Source organism: Chelonoidis abingdonii, chromosome 19, assembly GCF_003597395.2.
Source record: "Chelonoidis abingdonii isolate Lonesome George chromosome 19, CheloAbing_2.0, whole genome shotgun sequence".
NCBI lineage: Eukaryota > Metazoa > Chordata > Testudines > Testudinidae > Chelonoidis > Chelonoidis abingdonii.
In genome coordinates this window covers 37,509,481-37,525,921 of record NC_133787.1, presented here as the reverse complement: position 1 = coordinate 37,525,921, position 16,441 = coordinate 37,509,481, and the positions used below count along the sequence as shown (strand labels likewise).

At 46.1% G+C, this 16,441-nt stretch overlaps 1 protein-coding gene across 2 annotated transcripts in view; it reads left to right on the top strand.

The window, feature by feature from the left end:
* Nucleotides 1–16,441, top strand: part of KLHDC4 (kelch domain containing 4) — a 45,021-nt gene that overhangs the window by 26,788 nt on the left and 1,792 nt on the right. Inside the window, exons 8-11 of one of the 2 annotated variants that reach the window (XM_032793755.2) lie at nt 5,842–5,923; nt 8,649–8,857; nt 9,917–10,325; nt 11,344–11,428. In XM_032793755.2, the coding sequence (XP_032649646.1) occupies nt 5,842–5,923; nt 8,649–8,857; nt 9,917–10,325; nt 11,344–11,426 (783 nt within the window). In that variant the 3' untranslated portion in view covers nt 11,427–11,428. Of the gene's footprint in view, nt 1–5,841; nt 5,924–8,648; nt 8,858–9,916; nt 10,326–11,343; nt 11,429–16,441 lie in introns of those variants that run through there. The other variant, XM_032793754.2, reaches the window with a different exon arrangement.

The following is a 16,441-nucleotide window of genomic DNA, read 5'->3' as shown; positions in this document are numbered from 1 at the left end:
GGCCAGCAGGTAAATAGTGAAAAGTAAATATGAATTTCAAAATTCTTTGAGCTTTACTAATCTACGATGTTATCAATAACACTGGGAACAATATACCTACTATATATCTTCACAGTGTTCCTTTATTCAGGTGTATTGTAGCAAATATTCTCTTTCATTTTCATGGAGGCTGAAAATAGCAGGGGCTACTTCTTTGGCTGCTGTCATTCTCATGCCTTGAAAAGTAACTTAAGGGGATCTTATCAGCTATCTCTGGTTATACAAAAAAATCCCCTTGGATAATTTATATTCATTCTTCACCCAGTGATCTTAATTTGAAGACATTTCCATTTTTTTGGCTTTCTTTTTTTGTGTGTGTCAGAGAGAGAGCTCTGCAGCTCCTGCATCTCGGGCTGTTTAAAGTAACGAGAGTGTGCTATTGCTAGGCAACCTTAGCAGAGTGTGCCTGACTAGAACTCTGAATGCAGCTGGGAGACGTCAGGAAGCTAATACTGTTACACCTCACCAGTGAAAATTCGCTAGAACCCACATTAGGGCACCTTGTGGGAGAGAGATTTTTGAATGCACTGAAGTACGCCATAGTTCCTTTTAAAGGGTAGCTTTCTAATGCTTCTTTTTAAAAAGCAGATTTGGTTAGGCTCTCACTTGCTGAAATGCTTGCAGAGATGAAATGTGATTGTCGTCAGTTGCTGAGTCTCATGAATATCAAAAAGTTCTGTCCTGCACCCTGGCCAAGACTCCTGTGGGTTGAACTTTCAACAATGGTCTTTGATTTTGCACTTAAAATCAGTTAAGACAGAGCTCAGTTTCAGTGGCTTCACCATAGAGTGCCCTGAATTCTTATCCCGGCTGTAAACACTGTGACCAAGCCACTTAACTGCTTTGTGCCTCAGTTTCTCCTTCTGTCAAAGGGAGATGAAAAGCCTGATCTCCCTCCCACACTAGGCTCTGAGGTGAGTATTCATTAGTGAATGCTTTCAAAGAACTTTGAATTTGGAAAGGGCTCATGTTATTTATGAATTGTGGATGCAAACAATATAAGGTAGAGATCTAACACTCTGAGTTGTGCTTGCAAAACAAGAAATTGGGTGCCAACATTATGTAATGGTGTCGGTGGGAAATTAGAATGAGGATGGAAACCCCTTTAAAAATGTAGACCTCTGTGTGATTAATATTGCCAGGTCAGAGGATAACCATATGTTTCTGTTGAATAATACTGCTTTATAATCTTGCTTGGTGTTTGTGCATTTTGACAGCGATTTGAAAGTGTGTGTGTGTGTGTGTGTGTGTGTGTGTGTGTGTGTGTGTGCGAGAGAGAGAGAGAAAGAGGCATTTCTTTGAAAACAAGGAATTTTAACTCCCACTCCACCTCATCGATTTTTTTCCATCCATGAAGCATTATCATGTTTCATACACAGTGTGAGCAGCAGAGAATCCTGTGGCACCTTATAGACTAACAGAGGTTTTGGAGCGTGAGCTTTCGTGGGTGAATACCCACTTCGTCAGACACAGGTAGTGGAAATTTCCAGGGGCAGGTATATATATGCTAGCAAGCAAGCTAGAGATAACGAGGTTAGTTCAGTCAGGGAGGGTGAGGCCCTGTTCTAGCAGTAGAGGTGTGAAAACCAAGGGAGGAGAAACTGGTTCTGTTAATTGCAAGCCATTCACAGTCTTGTTTTAGTCAGAGCTGATGGTGTCAAATTTGCAAATGAACTGAAGCTCAGCAGTTTCTCTTTGCGTCTGGTCCTGAAGTTTTTTTGCTGCAGGATGGCCACCTTAAGGTCTGCTATAGTGTGCCAGGGAGGTTGAAGTGCTCTCCTACAGGTTTTTGTATATTGCCATTCCTGATATCTGATTTGTGTCCATTTATCCTTCTCTGTAGTGACTGTCCATACACCAGTGTGTTTCTATAGGGAGCCACATGGTTTTCAGATGAGAAATAATGCAATTCTTCCTCATAGCCTTATGATATTGGAGCAGATAGCACTCAGAACATCTCATTCCCCTCTGTGATGGAGTAGGGGCTGTCTGTGTGGGGATAGGAGAGCAGAGGATGTCTTTAGGTGAGGACAGGATTTAAGCCTGTAACCTGAGCCAGGTAAAGGGGCGGGGGGGGAGTCGGCACCTTTGCCGGGAGCGCGGACAAGGAAGGCCGGCTGGAGGAAGGAAGTTTAGTTTTCGGTTTTGGCTTGGTGGTTGGAATTCAGGGGCTAAGCTTCCTGGACCCAAAGGGCTTGATTGAGGGGTCCTGCCTGAGCTACAAGCTCTGCCTGTAACCTGCATTCCTGTTGTGCAATAAACCTTCTGTTTTACTGGCTGGCTGAGAGTCACTGTGAGTCCCAGGAAGAGGGGTGCAGGGCTGGACTCCCCCACACTCCGCGACACCCTCCCACCCCCACTGTTCAGATTGCTGTGCTTAACAGCTGTGCTGTTAACAGATCTATGCTCCTCATCATTATGTGCCCCTTACATGCGCACGCACACACACTCTCTTGTACTCCTATGTTTAAAAAAAAGCCAGAATATAGCTTGGATTTTAGGGAAAACAGCAACATAAATCCTTTATTGTGATGAGATGCTGCTGTGGACACTTACAGTGTTAATTGAATTGGTATTTGCAGAGTGTTTCCATGAAGGGAACATTTTCTTTCTCTTGTGTGTGTTTTTTTTTTGCACTGGAAGCTCCTCTCAAGGAGATGGTTACTAGACTATCCAAAGCAGAAAGCTCCCAGTTTGTGTGTGCTTGTTCCTGCAGCACAGAGCTCCCCTACTTACACCCAAGAAATATACATCAAGTCAGAAATTTACTGTGTGGCTTGTTTTTATTTTGTTTTTTTGTCTCTTAATAAGAGCCGATGTGGACATAAAGAGCTCCTGCTGTTTCCCTCTTTCTCCCAAGATACAAATGTCATTGATGTTTGTTCTTACAGAGTTTCTGTCCCCAGCTTCCCAAAGCTCTACCTTGCTCAGCTCAAGTTCTGCAGCAGGAATAATGGCTGTGTTTGGGGCTGGATGCTTGTTATATAGAGAGCACTGCAGGCAACCGGGCACCACCCCAAAGGAGGAGAATACTTCGTGTAGTATTTCCATTCAGTGCACCAACAAAATACGGCAGTTCTGGCAAATGATACAATTCCCGGTGTGCTGTCCAAGCACCAGTGCATGTGGTAGGCAAGGTTTAGATATCAAGCGTACACTTGTGTTTCTTGGGAGACTTCTACTGTTGTGCTGAAATTCAAGGTAGGGGACACTAAGGGCTGGTCTACACTACTCGTTTAAACCGAATTTAGGCCAGAAGCTAGACTGGGGCTGGAGACTGATCTGCCCCTTACTGTTGGGGAGGGAGTGCCTCCCCTGGCTGCTGGGTGTGGGAAGCTGTGGGAGATTCAGCCAGCAACTACTTAGAGACTCTGTAACGTATGTGTAACGAAGCCGGATTGCAGTGGGCATCGCTATCTTTCCTTTCACCCTTAGGGACACTAATACTCACCCATAGTTTAAAAGATACAGGCCCCGTATAGAAATCAAGGCACCAGCGCTGTTTCCATTGGAGTCAGTGGGAGCCGAATAGTGATCAGAGGCTGTTAGCACTTTTCTGCATCCCAGGGACTCCACTGGGCCTCTTTGGTGGAGTGGGATGCCATTTCCAACAAAAGTGCAAAAGACGGTGAAATCTCCGTGTCCCAACAGCAGTGAGAATTCTCAGGGCGGGAGCTAAAACAATGATTCTCTCACCCACATGCAGGGTGTTTTCCCCTAATACTTCAGGGGAAGAACAGAGATGCATTGGGCTAAGATATCGCTCTTGGTCTAGAACCCATTGATGTCAATGGAAAGACTTTCATTCGTTTCGGTGGGATTCGCATCAACCACTTAGAGTCAAATTCTACCTACGGATACGTGTGGAGGCTCCTACTGAATTCAGCGGGAGCTGGTGTGGACAGACCTGAGGGCAGAATTTGGCCCTTTTGGTTTTTAAAAACTTCCCTCCATCTTCCTCCAACCAACCTGCCAGAGCTCATTCCACTGCTCTGACCAGCTGCCCTGAATCTCTCCACACCATCCTTGCAGCCTCCCTGTGCACTCCATCTCCCATTTCAAACCTCAGCTGGAAACATGTCCTGCCTCCTCTTCCTCTGTCTCTGCCTTTCTCTTTCCTCTCTCCCAATAGTTTAACATTTGACCCTCTAACAATAATCATACTATAATATACTATTATGAATGTATTAGTATTGTGTAACTGTCACATTGAACTCATTTATGTACCTGTGTGAAGAACAAATATTTGATACTGGGCTTTTCAGTCTAGCAGAGAAAGAGGTCGCACAATCCAGTGGCAGGAAATTGAAGCTAGGCAAATTCAGCCTGGAAATAAGATGTAGTTTTTTATAGTGAGGGTAATTAACCATTAGAACAATTTACCAAGGATTGTGGTGGATTTTCCATCGCTGGCAATTTAAAATCAAGATTGGATGTTTTTCTAAAAGATTTGCTGTAGGAGTTACTTGGGGGAAGTTCTCTTTTCTGTGTTATACACAAAGTCAGACTGTGATCACAATGGTCCCTCTGGGCCTTGGACTCTATGAATCTGGGTATGTTTTGTATGCAAGATGCTGTATGAGATGGAGTTGTGTTGTGTTCTCTGAGATGGGCCAGAGTCAACATCCGGGATCTGAACACTCCTGAATTTTGAACCAGACCATCCTGGCTTGGGCCCACTTCCCATTGCGCTCCCTGGTTCCTGTTTGCAGAATGAATCTGTTGTGCGTAGAATGTTGAATGCCACCACTCCTGGGGAAATGAGAATGGGAGCTCAAACTGAAGGATGGGTGGCTAATGCCATTATTAAGAGACCTCCCACGGTGGCATTGCATACTGCTACCTTCAAATAATGCATGTTGCTATGAGGACCAAAGTACAGGAATTCATAGGATAAGAAACAAAAGTGGGGGAGAAGAATGGCATTTAAAACCATGCATCTAATTACATCTGCTGAGGCATGGTCCTGCTCCCACTATAGTTGGTGGGAGGTTTGTTGCTCTCTTCAGTAAGACCAGTATGGGGCCCCTTGTTTTATTCTGTTTAACAGAGAAAGCTGATGCCAAAGGCTCCCAGGCCCTCTGAATGCTTACAGTGACAGATGTAGTCAAGGTGCAGAAGGCTGTCCTCACCTCAGTTCCTGTTATAACTGTCCGTGGCTGTGTAGGGGACCTGAGTGATCATGTGGGAATTGTGGCAACTATAGTTGAGGATGACCTGGGAGAACAATAATGGAAGTTCAGGAGAACTTGAACCATAATACTTTCAGCTTCTGCTGTGCCTTCTGATTCAGAATCCCAAAGTACCTCACAAATGCTAGTGAATTTAGGGTCATGACATCCCTGTGCCAGTAGGTGTCATCGTCCCAATTTCACAGATGGGGAAACTGAGGCACAGAGCTTGTAACTTGCCTGAGGGTCTCTCAGGATGTCTGTGGAATATCAGGAATAGATCTTGGGTTTCTCGATGCCACAGTAATGCCCTTCTTTCTCTCTCTCTCTTTATAAAATTTGTCACTACCACTTAAAGCTATTTCTTTCTTGTCGTCTCCGTCTTGCATGGCAACTGCTTCCCTGGGAAGGAAGTCATTGAGCAAGTTAGTTAAATGTTGGGGTGCACGGATACTGGGCCTGACTGGCTACTGCCTTGTCCCTTGTGTTGTCAATTGCAGCTCTGCAAACTGGGTGTAAAGTGCTACTAGTCTGGTGCAGATGACTGCCAGATGCAAGGCCGTGAAGATTCAGGTGTGTTGGGCCATTGCAATATATTTCATTTTGTGTTTTATCCTTCTCTTCTTTGCAGAGAATTAAGAAAGATGTTGACAAAGGCACCCTGCACACCGACATGTTCCTGCTGAAGGCTGAAGGCATGGGCAAGGAGGAAGGTGAATTGCCTCTCAGCGACTGTAAGAAGGAACAGGGCCTGGCTGTGGTTGATGCTGAGCCGCTTTAGTATGCCAATACTCTTTCCCTCTCAATGATGATTTAAAAAAAAAAAAAAAGAAAACTACCCAGAACGAATTTCACCAATTATGAAAACCACCACGTCACTGGATCTGCCTTGATGCTAAGCAGACCAGATGGACCGCTTCCCCAGGACAAGTTGATTTGAATTTCTCTTCTTTCCAGGAGCAGTTAGAGGATTTGTACCAGGATTCTTGCTTTAAAAAAGGAAAATACGAGTTGAATGGGAAGATGAGATGAATTGCTTCTCTTCCTTGGGTGACATGTGGGGCGTTTAGGGACAAATCTTCCCCTACCCGTGCATGCAGGCAGCTTTGTAGAGGACAATGGAGAAGGAATTCTTAGGCACCCATGTCTATTCAGCATCTGTTTCTGTGGCCCTAAAGCTGCAGTAGATTTCACAATTGCTGTATCCACTCTCTGTAAGAGATTGATCCTATGGCATGCCTGCCCTCCCTTATGCCTGCTATCCCACATGCCAGGGGAATGGCATCCTTGCAGGGATGGGATCTCTGGCACAGAGAGGGTGCGTGATTTTTGTGCAGGTTCCTCCAGTGCTGCCTGTCTCCCAGCAATGGAATCATACTGGGTCACTGATGTTCAGAGACTTGCAGGACCATAGGAGCAGTATAGAATTTGCTCCTTTAAAGCACCTTGTTGACGGACAGGACAGAAACAGGGTAACATAGTAAGTGAAATAGCAAAGGAATTGAAGCAGAGAAAGGGTCAAATGATGCTAGTGTTGCTGGTTTCCAATTCAGCTGTGGAAGGGGAATGCAGTAGGGTGTGTCGTTGCTACTTGTTGCTGCAGTGCCTCTGTGCGCAGCCCAAGCCAATTGCTGATACAAGTTTTGGAGCTGTGATTAGTACTAGCCACGATGTGTATGTAGGGAGAGCAAGCTGGCCGTCCCAGTGGGTTAGGACTAGGGCTGAGTTTGAGATCTAAGTTTAGGACTGAATCCAATGTTCTCCAGTGTAGTGTCCAGATTTGGTTCTGACTCAGCCTCAGGTAGCAATGTTTGCCTCTAGGTCCAGCCTCCATCACAATGGGATAGGGAGGTCCATTGCTGTAGTTCAAGCCTGCCTCTGGTTAGGCCACACTTCCAAGTCCAGAGACCAAAGTGTAAATGCTAGCTCTTGTCCTCGTGCTGTTGGGTTTGGTGCTTGCTCATCTGAGTCTTCATGTGTGTGCACAGTAAAACCCCTGTGCAGTTTTTGCCAGTTGACATTCTCTGCCCGTAGGGAGGCCTAGGCCCAGACTAGCTGAGGGGAAGGGAAGGGCTGTGTTACAAGTTATAACTGGCATGCATGTGCTCCCAGGCTCCCCATTCACAGGCTGCTAGGATTCAGGGCAGCTTGGAGCCCCGAGAAAGTTTTGTTAAGGTCAAAACAAAATGTTGTTGTTTTGGATTTATTTTTCTCAAAATAAAATTTTGGCATGTCTGTTTCCCAGAACCGAATCTGTACAGCTCTGAAAACCTGGCCCTCGCTTGCTTTCTTGTCAGTACAGGATCTGTGTCCTGTATATACAGGGTGAATGACTCATCTATCTAGTAGGTGTCTCCCATCTCTGCCTACTATGATATTTCCTGTTTAATGTCCACTAGCCACTGTTTATAGAACCAAATGAGTAAGCTGGATAGGGTTGTCAGTTTGGCAAGTCAAGGCTTAATTCTTCTCCCGTGCACCTTTTCAGCAATTGTCACCTTGCCAGTCCCAGCATGAACCATGTTCTCTCCCTAGACACACAGATTAGGCACGCTACTCTTCAGTGACCCACTGCTGGATTCTGTTTTGCGTGGCTAGCTATGCCCACTCAGTCCTATGTAGGTTACAACATATTTGCGTCTTGCATTTCAGAGCTGGACTGCAGCTGCTAAAAGTTTGGGTTAGAAAGGTTTGGAGTGGGAGGGCTTGGAACGCAGGCTATTTTCCACCCTGGGGTACTGCTTTTAAGTGTGACCTGAAGTCTCTGTTGAGTGAGCCTGATATTCTTTCCTGGAAGACTAGAGCACTTAAAAGGCAACATAGGCCATGTCTGCTGGTAGAAGAGGCCTGGGAAAGGTACCAGAATGCGGCATGCTTCCCAATCATCCCTAGAGACAGCTTTTTTTGTATTCCAGGGCCAATACCCTACTCTCTATGCACTCTGTGGGTAAAGTTTGCATTGCAGCCACTTATGGCATTCTAGGCCTGCAAATAAACAAGGAATTAAGTCCGACCTTGCCAGTCTGACCTGTGCTATGAACAGAAATATGAGCTCTTCCCTTCGTTAAACACACACATGCTTCCTCCCGCCCCACTCGGAAAAGCATCTCTCAAAGATGGCTTTCTGTATTATAAGAGCAGATGTACAATTTGTATTTGCATACACAATTGCTTTCTAAGGGTAAAGAATGGAAAATGGAACATATGGATTAGCTGGGTGATTAAACTGGCAAATGCAAATTGTTATGATTAACATTATTTAAATAAATTGTTGAAGATACTGTGAAATATGTAAGGAAACTAAAATGGGTCAAGGAGTGTCTTGCTGATATTGCTATAGAATTGAAAGGCCTTTGAAGTTTTGAAGCAGCTGGAATTTTTAGCCACCCCCTATGCGAATTGACTTTCTTTGTTTCCTTCTCTTTTTTCCATTACTAGGCAAGTGGGTATGGAATCGGCTTAGCCCATCAGGTGTGAAACCAACTCCCAGGTCTGGCTTCTCTGTGGCAATGGGCCCCAATAACCGATCCCTTCTCTTCGGAGGTGTGCATGACGAAGAAGAGGAAGAGCGCATTGAAGGAGACTTCTTCAGTGATATTTATTTCTACGATATGGGAAAGAACCGCTGGTTTCCTGGACAACTAAAGGTATTGGAAAAATATATACAATAAGTCCTCCCTGTTTATCTTAGCCCGTGGAATCTGAAGCTTCTCTGATTTATGACTTCGTTATGGTTTTAAATCTAGTTCTGTTCAGAGTGTAGCTACAAGTCACAGCTCCCTCAGTGTATCAAATTACGCAAAAAAGCTATCTCATTATAGAATCCTTGTGGAAACAAAGCACTGTGGCTTTTATCTCAGTGTAGCTAGTCAAGGGGGAACTCCAGGACACAAGGATATACAGGTGAGCTGGACTAGTTGCAGTGAGGTAAAAACCACAATGGTGCATTTTACAATGAGAGAACCTGATATAAAAACATGCCTCTCTTTGCAGGGAAAACATACCCTTTAGCTGACCGATGAAGGGGGAGATAGAATGTTAAACCTTCAGACATGTCGCCCCAGATTTTTGGCATTACTCCAACTGTTTTCAAGGAGTAAACCAGATGCAGGTGACCTGACTCAACTTTCTTCCTCCGGACCCCAGTGCTTCTTAGTCTATTCTGACAGAGGGAAAACCAGTCACATAACAGGCAAAGCTTCAGGAGCGAGTTTGCTTCTGATTTCCTGACAAACTGTTTCCCAGCCCTTTGGTAGAGCGCTCCGAAAGTCCTAGAGTTCTTCCCACTAACGTGCTGTCATTTAGCGCTCAGTCACTGTGTTTTGATTTCTCAGAATGGCAGGTCATCGTATTTTGCGCCAGCCACATACACACAGAGATCTCACTAGTATGTGTGAGTGAGAGAGTGTGCTGTGTTTCTCCTGCCCCAGCACGTACTTTTGTATTAACAGAAGCAACAATTGCACACGCATTTTCCTGTTGGTCACGTCACAGCTAGCAGGGCAGTCACTCTTTGGTTAGAGCATGTGCCCATCTTCTGAGAATTATGGCACCAGCAAACCTTAATTGAATCCCCAAATTGTATTTAAGTGTATTTTGTTCATCACTGTATGGCGTGTTATTCATGTTGTACGTCAGCGTTGCTCAGATTCACAGTCGCATACGGTATTCTCTGACCGCTTTTCTAATGTGCTTCCTATCACTAGGGACCTAAGTCTGAGAAGACGAAACGTAGGCGAGGCAAAAAGGCTGAGACAGAGGGTGCTGGGGATGGAGAAGCAGAGGGCCAGCCGCCTCAGGGCCCCGTGGAAATCGTCAAAGAGGTGGTGGCAGAGGATGGGACTGTCATGATGATCAAGCAGGTGGTCTCTGCCCCTGAAGTGGAGCCAGAGAAGTCCGAATCAGAAGACGAAGAAGAGGCTGGTGATGAAGCCTCCAGCAAGCAGGTGGAGCCATGCCCACGTTCAAACGCTATGCTGGCAGTGAAGCATGGGGTTCTCTACGTCTACGGGGGGATGTTTGAAGTGGGGGACCGCCAGTTCACCCTCAACGACCTCTATAGCATCGACCTCCACAAGATGGAGGAGTGGAAGGTCCTGGTGGAGATGGATCCAAGTAAGTTATTGCTATGGGTTAATCCTTTCTTGTGCATTTCAGGCAGTTAGAATACTCAGTGCTGGCATCCACTCACCGTGCCCATCCCAGCTCTGCCAGCACCATCTCTAGCAGATACAGCACCTGCACCTCCCAAGAGGGCTCTTGGGCAGGTGGGGTTTTCAGCAGCACCACGAAAAAAAAGGCATGGCTTTCTCTATAGCTGAAATTAACCCTTTGAACGCTGGCATTTTCCAGAGAGACCATAGCTTGGGAGAGTACAAATCCGTGGGCACCAAGGTACTTCACAGTTATCGCCATACTGCATGCTTGAGCTGCTTAAGACTTTGCTGAGGATAGGGACAGAACTCGGATCCTCCTGCTTTGAAAACGCGTGCGCTTAAAATGTAAGCTGAAGGAGCATCTCTGTTTGCTGATAGCAATATAAGTTCTTTGGTGCACGGATGTGTAGTTCTGATTCCATCCAGCAGAGGGCAGTGGCTTGCAAACACAGGTGTAATTGTGACCACACACCAGTTAATTACAATTTTTATACCACGGAGTGTAAGTAGTGGTGATTAACTGCATTTATCTTGCTCCTTTAATCCCACCTGCACTCTACCCTTACAGCATCTCCCTAAAGACACATTCTAAAGTTCTAAACTTCTGAGCAGTCCACAGATCGCTGCCATCTCCCTCCCACAGAACATTTCTTTCTCAGCCTCCCTGCCAAATATGTGCCATTTAAGGGTGCTGGACGGGCAAAACTCATTTCTGGACTAGCAACTAGTTTAAGATCCAATATCCCATGAAGCATCAGAGCAAAAAAAGAAGAGGAATTGTGAATAATCTCCGTGTCTACTTCACTCTGGTAGACAGCAGGATATTGTACCTTAAAACACAGCATTATCATGTGCAAATAATGCTATTTTAGATAATGTTGTAGAGGTTTCTAAACTGCTTTTTTTTTTTTTTAAAGTTGTGTTTTTTTGTTTTTTTGTTTGTTTTTTTTTTCTCTCTCCCCTCGTGGGCTGTACAGCTGGACTTCTGAAACTAGGGAGCTGGTCTCTAGAGGGCTACACACAATGTCAGTTAATAAAAAGTGTTTGTTTGAATTCTTGAAATCACTGTCGAAATAGTTCTTCAGTAAAATATTGTAGTGTGAACAGAATGCATGGTGCTGTGTGGTATATGGGTTCCATTGGCGTGGGTGTGGAATGGTAGTATTGCCCATGAGTGGAGAAGCCCAGATTAAAATCTTTACCCCATATCTCCTCGTTCTATCTAGGGTACTTATACAGCCTGTTGTATTAATGTAGATGGAATAAATGGAGCCTAGTCCTACGGTGTTAATGGAGCCTAGTCACTGTCCAACATTAAACAAAGTTCAGGGTTTGCTATACAGAGAGTTTAGCCTCCTTCGTACCATGGCAAACACATTGTTACAAATCCTTTTAACCTCTTATTAAAGATACAGAAAAGACCGAAAAAGAGCTAAAGCCTTTAAAATGTGAAGTATTCATTAAAAGTCCAATCCCGTTTCATCCCATATGGTGGTTGAGATTCAGCTATAGCCAGAAAAGGTGGTGGTGTCACCTCGCTTCTTCTTTCTGGCCCCATCAGGTCAGAGCAGCTCTCGGGGTTAGGACAAGGAAGGTCCAGGGTCCCAGGAGACAGTGGGGTAGCAGCCATAATGGTGAAGCTTCCTCCAGTAGTCAGTTTTTTCTCCCAAAGTTGTCTCTTTCAAGAACCCCAAAGGGAGTGGTGGGTGAAATAGCCCACTCCCGTCATCATTTTGTCCACCAGTTAGGCTTGTTTCCAAAATACCAGTTTTGGTTCACTGATTTCCAGTCTCACACTTCCCTTGTTTACCAGGCATGATCTTAACACAGCCCTTGTGGTCCTTTTGTTTGGACTAGTGCAGTTCTTCTGTCTCCCGTTCATGCTTTTTGCCATCAGCATCTCTCGTTACAGGTCATTGTGACATCTTACGGACTTTCATGTACATTTTACAATTGAGCTCACAATTAGGATCAATTTTTAGGCCCAGTTATCACAACAGGCTCCCAAGACCATAATATCCGAGCGCCGCACAGTCTTTTAATGTGTTGATCCGCACAACACCTGGGAGGCAGCGTGCTATCTCCATTTTATAGGTGGGGTACCAAGGCACCTCCACAGCAAAAACCCCACGGCAGCGAGTCTCCAAGCCCAGGTCTACAGACTCCAGCTTCCGGGACTTGCACTACACTGCTAAAAACAGCTTTTAGATGTTCTGCTTCACGGTTTGAAACCCACCCCCCTCCCCAGGCTTCAGAGCCTGGAGGTCAAACCTGAGCCAGAACATCCACAAGTGTATTTTTAGCGCTGTAGCATGAGCCCTGTGAGCCGGAGTCTGTAGATCCAGGCTATGGGACTCGCTGCTGTGGGTTTTTTTTTTTGGCTGTGCAGATGTACCCTGAGGGTATGTTCACACTGCAGTTACACATCCACTGCTGGCTCAGGCCAGCTGACTCAGGCTAAAAGGCTCAGGCTAAGGGGCTGTTTAATTGCAGTGTAGAGGCTGCGACCCTCCCACCTCACAGGGCCCTAGAGCCCAGATTCTAGCCTGAGCTTGAACATCTACACTGCAATTAAACAGCCCCACGAGCCTGAGTCAGTTGGCACGGGCCAGCAGAGGGTTTTTAACTGCAACATAGACATAACCCTGGGAGGCTAAGTGATTTGCTCAAGGTCACACAGGAAGTCTGTGGCAGACCGTGGACTGGAACCAAGGAACTACTACATCATCCTTCCTCTCACTCATTGTATATTCACATGCAGTCTCCAAACTAGCCATTTGTCATTCCTGTCTTTGGAGGGAAGTGAATTTTTGCCAGCCAGTGGGGCGAGAGAGGAAATTATGTCCTCACTTCACAAATGAAGAAATTAAGTCAATTGAGGTGAAGTGATTTGCCTAAGTCCACAGTGAAAGTCTGTGGCACAGGTAGGGTTGAGAACTCAAGGGTTCCTGAGTCCCTCTCCTGTGCTCCAGCCACTGTGCTGTGTAACAATCATGATGATGATGGTGATTGATAGAGCAGGTTTGTTTTTTCTTTCTCCCAGACAGGCAGACTAGAGCAGCTCCAACATAAAATCCTGTTCTCAAAGCCAGAGTCTGAATTCATGCACAAAGCATGGATGTCTGCATCCAGTGTCCTGCCTGCTTTCAATTTCAACCTAGAGTACACCTGCACAGTGCCTGATAATTTAAGGACAGTTAGAGTTAGCCTTATTCCAGCACTAATGGTAACTGGGGACAAATCTCACCTAAGCCACAGTCTTTCAGTAATGGTCTATTTAGGGCAACATGGAAACAGGTGAATCATTGCAGAGCAGATTTCAGGAGGGACCGTATTCTTTAGATTGCTGGCAGCAGGCTCCCTTTACACACAGCGGAACTAAATTTGGCATAGATTAATCCGTACAAGAACCTTCCCTGGCCTCATGACCTCCAGTTGACTGGCCTTATTTACTGTGGGATCATAAATTCTTCCCTTAATCCCCTTGTCATAAAGAATGTTTATGGCCTCTCCTAATGTTTTTTGTGTAAAAGTAAGTTTTGCCTGGGGTGAATGCAGGGAGGATAAGGAATTTGGGAAATCTTCTGACCCAAGTCTCCTTGCTTCCTCCTGGGAGTGGTACTCCACAGCCAGAAATAAAGGGGCTTCCACCTCACCTGAGCTGTGAGGAGGTGATAAAATCATCAATGGGGTCACTTTGAAGTCAGCAGGAGGGACAAGAATTGAGCACATTTCAGTATACAGATGTGTCAAAACGACCAGCATGAAGCGGGGTATTCCACACATGAATGTGACACCCTAGCCTAGACACTCCCCACGCTTTCAGAGCTCATTGCGGCCTGCCACTAACCGCGGCGGCAGCTCCTGTGCACCGCCAAAGGGATCTGGAGGTCCAGATTTTCAGGGTAGCCTTGCAAGCATGTTGCCTGTTGGTTATTCTCTAGGAGTGGGGCAGTGTCTGGCAGGCGATATTGACTGAGGCTTCTCTGCATGGCGTCTGGAAAGTTAATCCAGGTCTTTCCCCTAAGGAATCCACCTACAGCATGTTCACTCCGAGTTTTCACTTAAATCCACCTCAGTACTCACGGCCCTCAGAGAGGCCAGAACCACTGGTGCTTCCCTGTGCTCCCAGTCAAATCGATTCAGAAATGCCCCTAAGGGTAAAACTTTAAAAGCCAGGTCTTTGGTTCTCACTGAATCTCTTTGGCATGTGATTTTGAGGTGAGTTTAGAGAACAGGTTCTCTGGTAACACTGTGTCTTCAACCCCCTCCCATTTTCACATCTGTATAACTAGATAATCTGGATGGAATTTCCTTATTCTTCCCCCTACCCCTCTCTCCTCTCCCTCAGTGGCCTTATGGTGCAGTTTCATTGCTTCCCGTGTTCGCTTGGTGCCTCTCTGTGCTGCTCTCGTGTGGATGAAGCTGGGCTGTAGGAGGGAAACTGGGAGCGTGGAAGTTGAACCCTTGAATTCCCATCCCACGTGGCATTGCACAGCATTGTCAGCATTCTCATTTATTCATATGCATTGATTATTGGTATAGCAGCCAGCATGGTTTGAGGTGCCTTTGTGAAGACAAGCCACCTGCCCCGAGGCGCTTACAATTCAATGACACTGTGGGGCAGGCTCCAACATTGTTTTTATTACTTGTATTATGTAGCACTTAGACCTTCCAACCAGGATCGAGGTCCCATTGTCCTGGGTGCTGTACGGGCGTAGCGGAAGACAGTCCATGCTCTGAAGAGCTCACGGTTTAAATGGGTGGTTCTGAAACGTTTGTACTGGTGACCCCTTTCACAGAGCAAGCCTCTGAGGGCAACCCCACTCCCCCTTATAAATTAACACCATTATAAATGCTTGAGGCCAAGTGGGGTTTGGGTGGAGGCTGACAGCTCGCGACACTCCATGTAACAACCTTGTGACCCTCACTTTGAGAACCTTGGGTTTAAATAGACAAGACAGACAAAGGGTGAGAGGGGAAACTGAGGCACGGATGGACAAAACGGCTTGTCCAAGGTTACACAGCAGATGGCAGAGATGGGAATTGAATGTAGGTGTCCTGATTCTTGGTCAACCCAGGCTCTGAACCATGCTGTTTTCCACAGCTGTTGTTGGCCTTTTCTCTGTTTCATGCATGCGTAAAAACTCTAATCAGTACAGTAACTCCTCACTTAAAGTCGTCCCAGTTAATGTTGTTTCCTTGTTAGGTTGCTGATCAATTAGAGAACATGCTCGTTTAAAGTTGCGCAATGCTCCCTTATAATGTCGTTTGGCAGCCGCCTGCTTTGTCCATTGCTTGCAGAAAGAGCAGCCCGTTGCAGCTAGCTGGTGGGGTCTTGGAACCAAGCTGGGCTAGCAGCCCCCCATAAGCTCCCCCTATCAGCTCCCCATTCCCATAAGTTCCCTGTGCTGCAGCCACCCAGCAGGCTAGCAATTGCCAGCAGTTCAGCTGTCCCTCCCCCCACTGCCATGTGCTGCTCCTGCACTCTGCCTTGGAGCTGCTCCCTGGAGCCTCCTGCTTGCTGTGCAGGGGGAGAGAAGAGGGGGGCTAATGTCAGGGTGTCCCATTCCCCCCTGCTTCTGCACCCCGCTTACCCCATATCCATAGAGCGAGTGCGGGGGGCGGGGAGACACAACAGGGCTAAGGACAGAGGGAGCTTGCTGGCAGCAGCTACTGTCTCAACTTGCTGATCTACTTAAAAAGGCAGTGTAGTTAGAGTAGGGTCAGAGTACTTAAAGGGACAATGAACACTCACTCACTCTCTCTGCCATGCTGTCTCCTCTCCCCCATTCCTGCTGCCTTGTACAGTGTGAGGCTCTATTAACAACAATGTGTTAACCCTTGAGGGCTCAGCCGAGTGCTAGTTCATCATTTAGCAGTAAGGCATTCCCTGGGAAAAAGCCCACCCTCTGACTTCACCACCTCAACCAAGTTTCACAATCATCATCGCTGTGTTCCAGTTTGTTTAAAACTTATTGTGTGTGTGTGTGTGTGTGTGTGTGTGTGTGTGTATATATATATATATGGGGAAATTGGATTTGCTTAACATCATTTTGCTTAAAGTCGCATTTC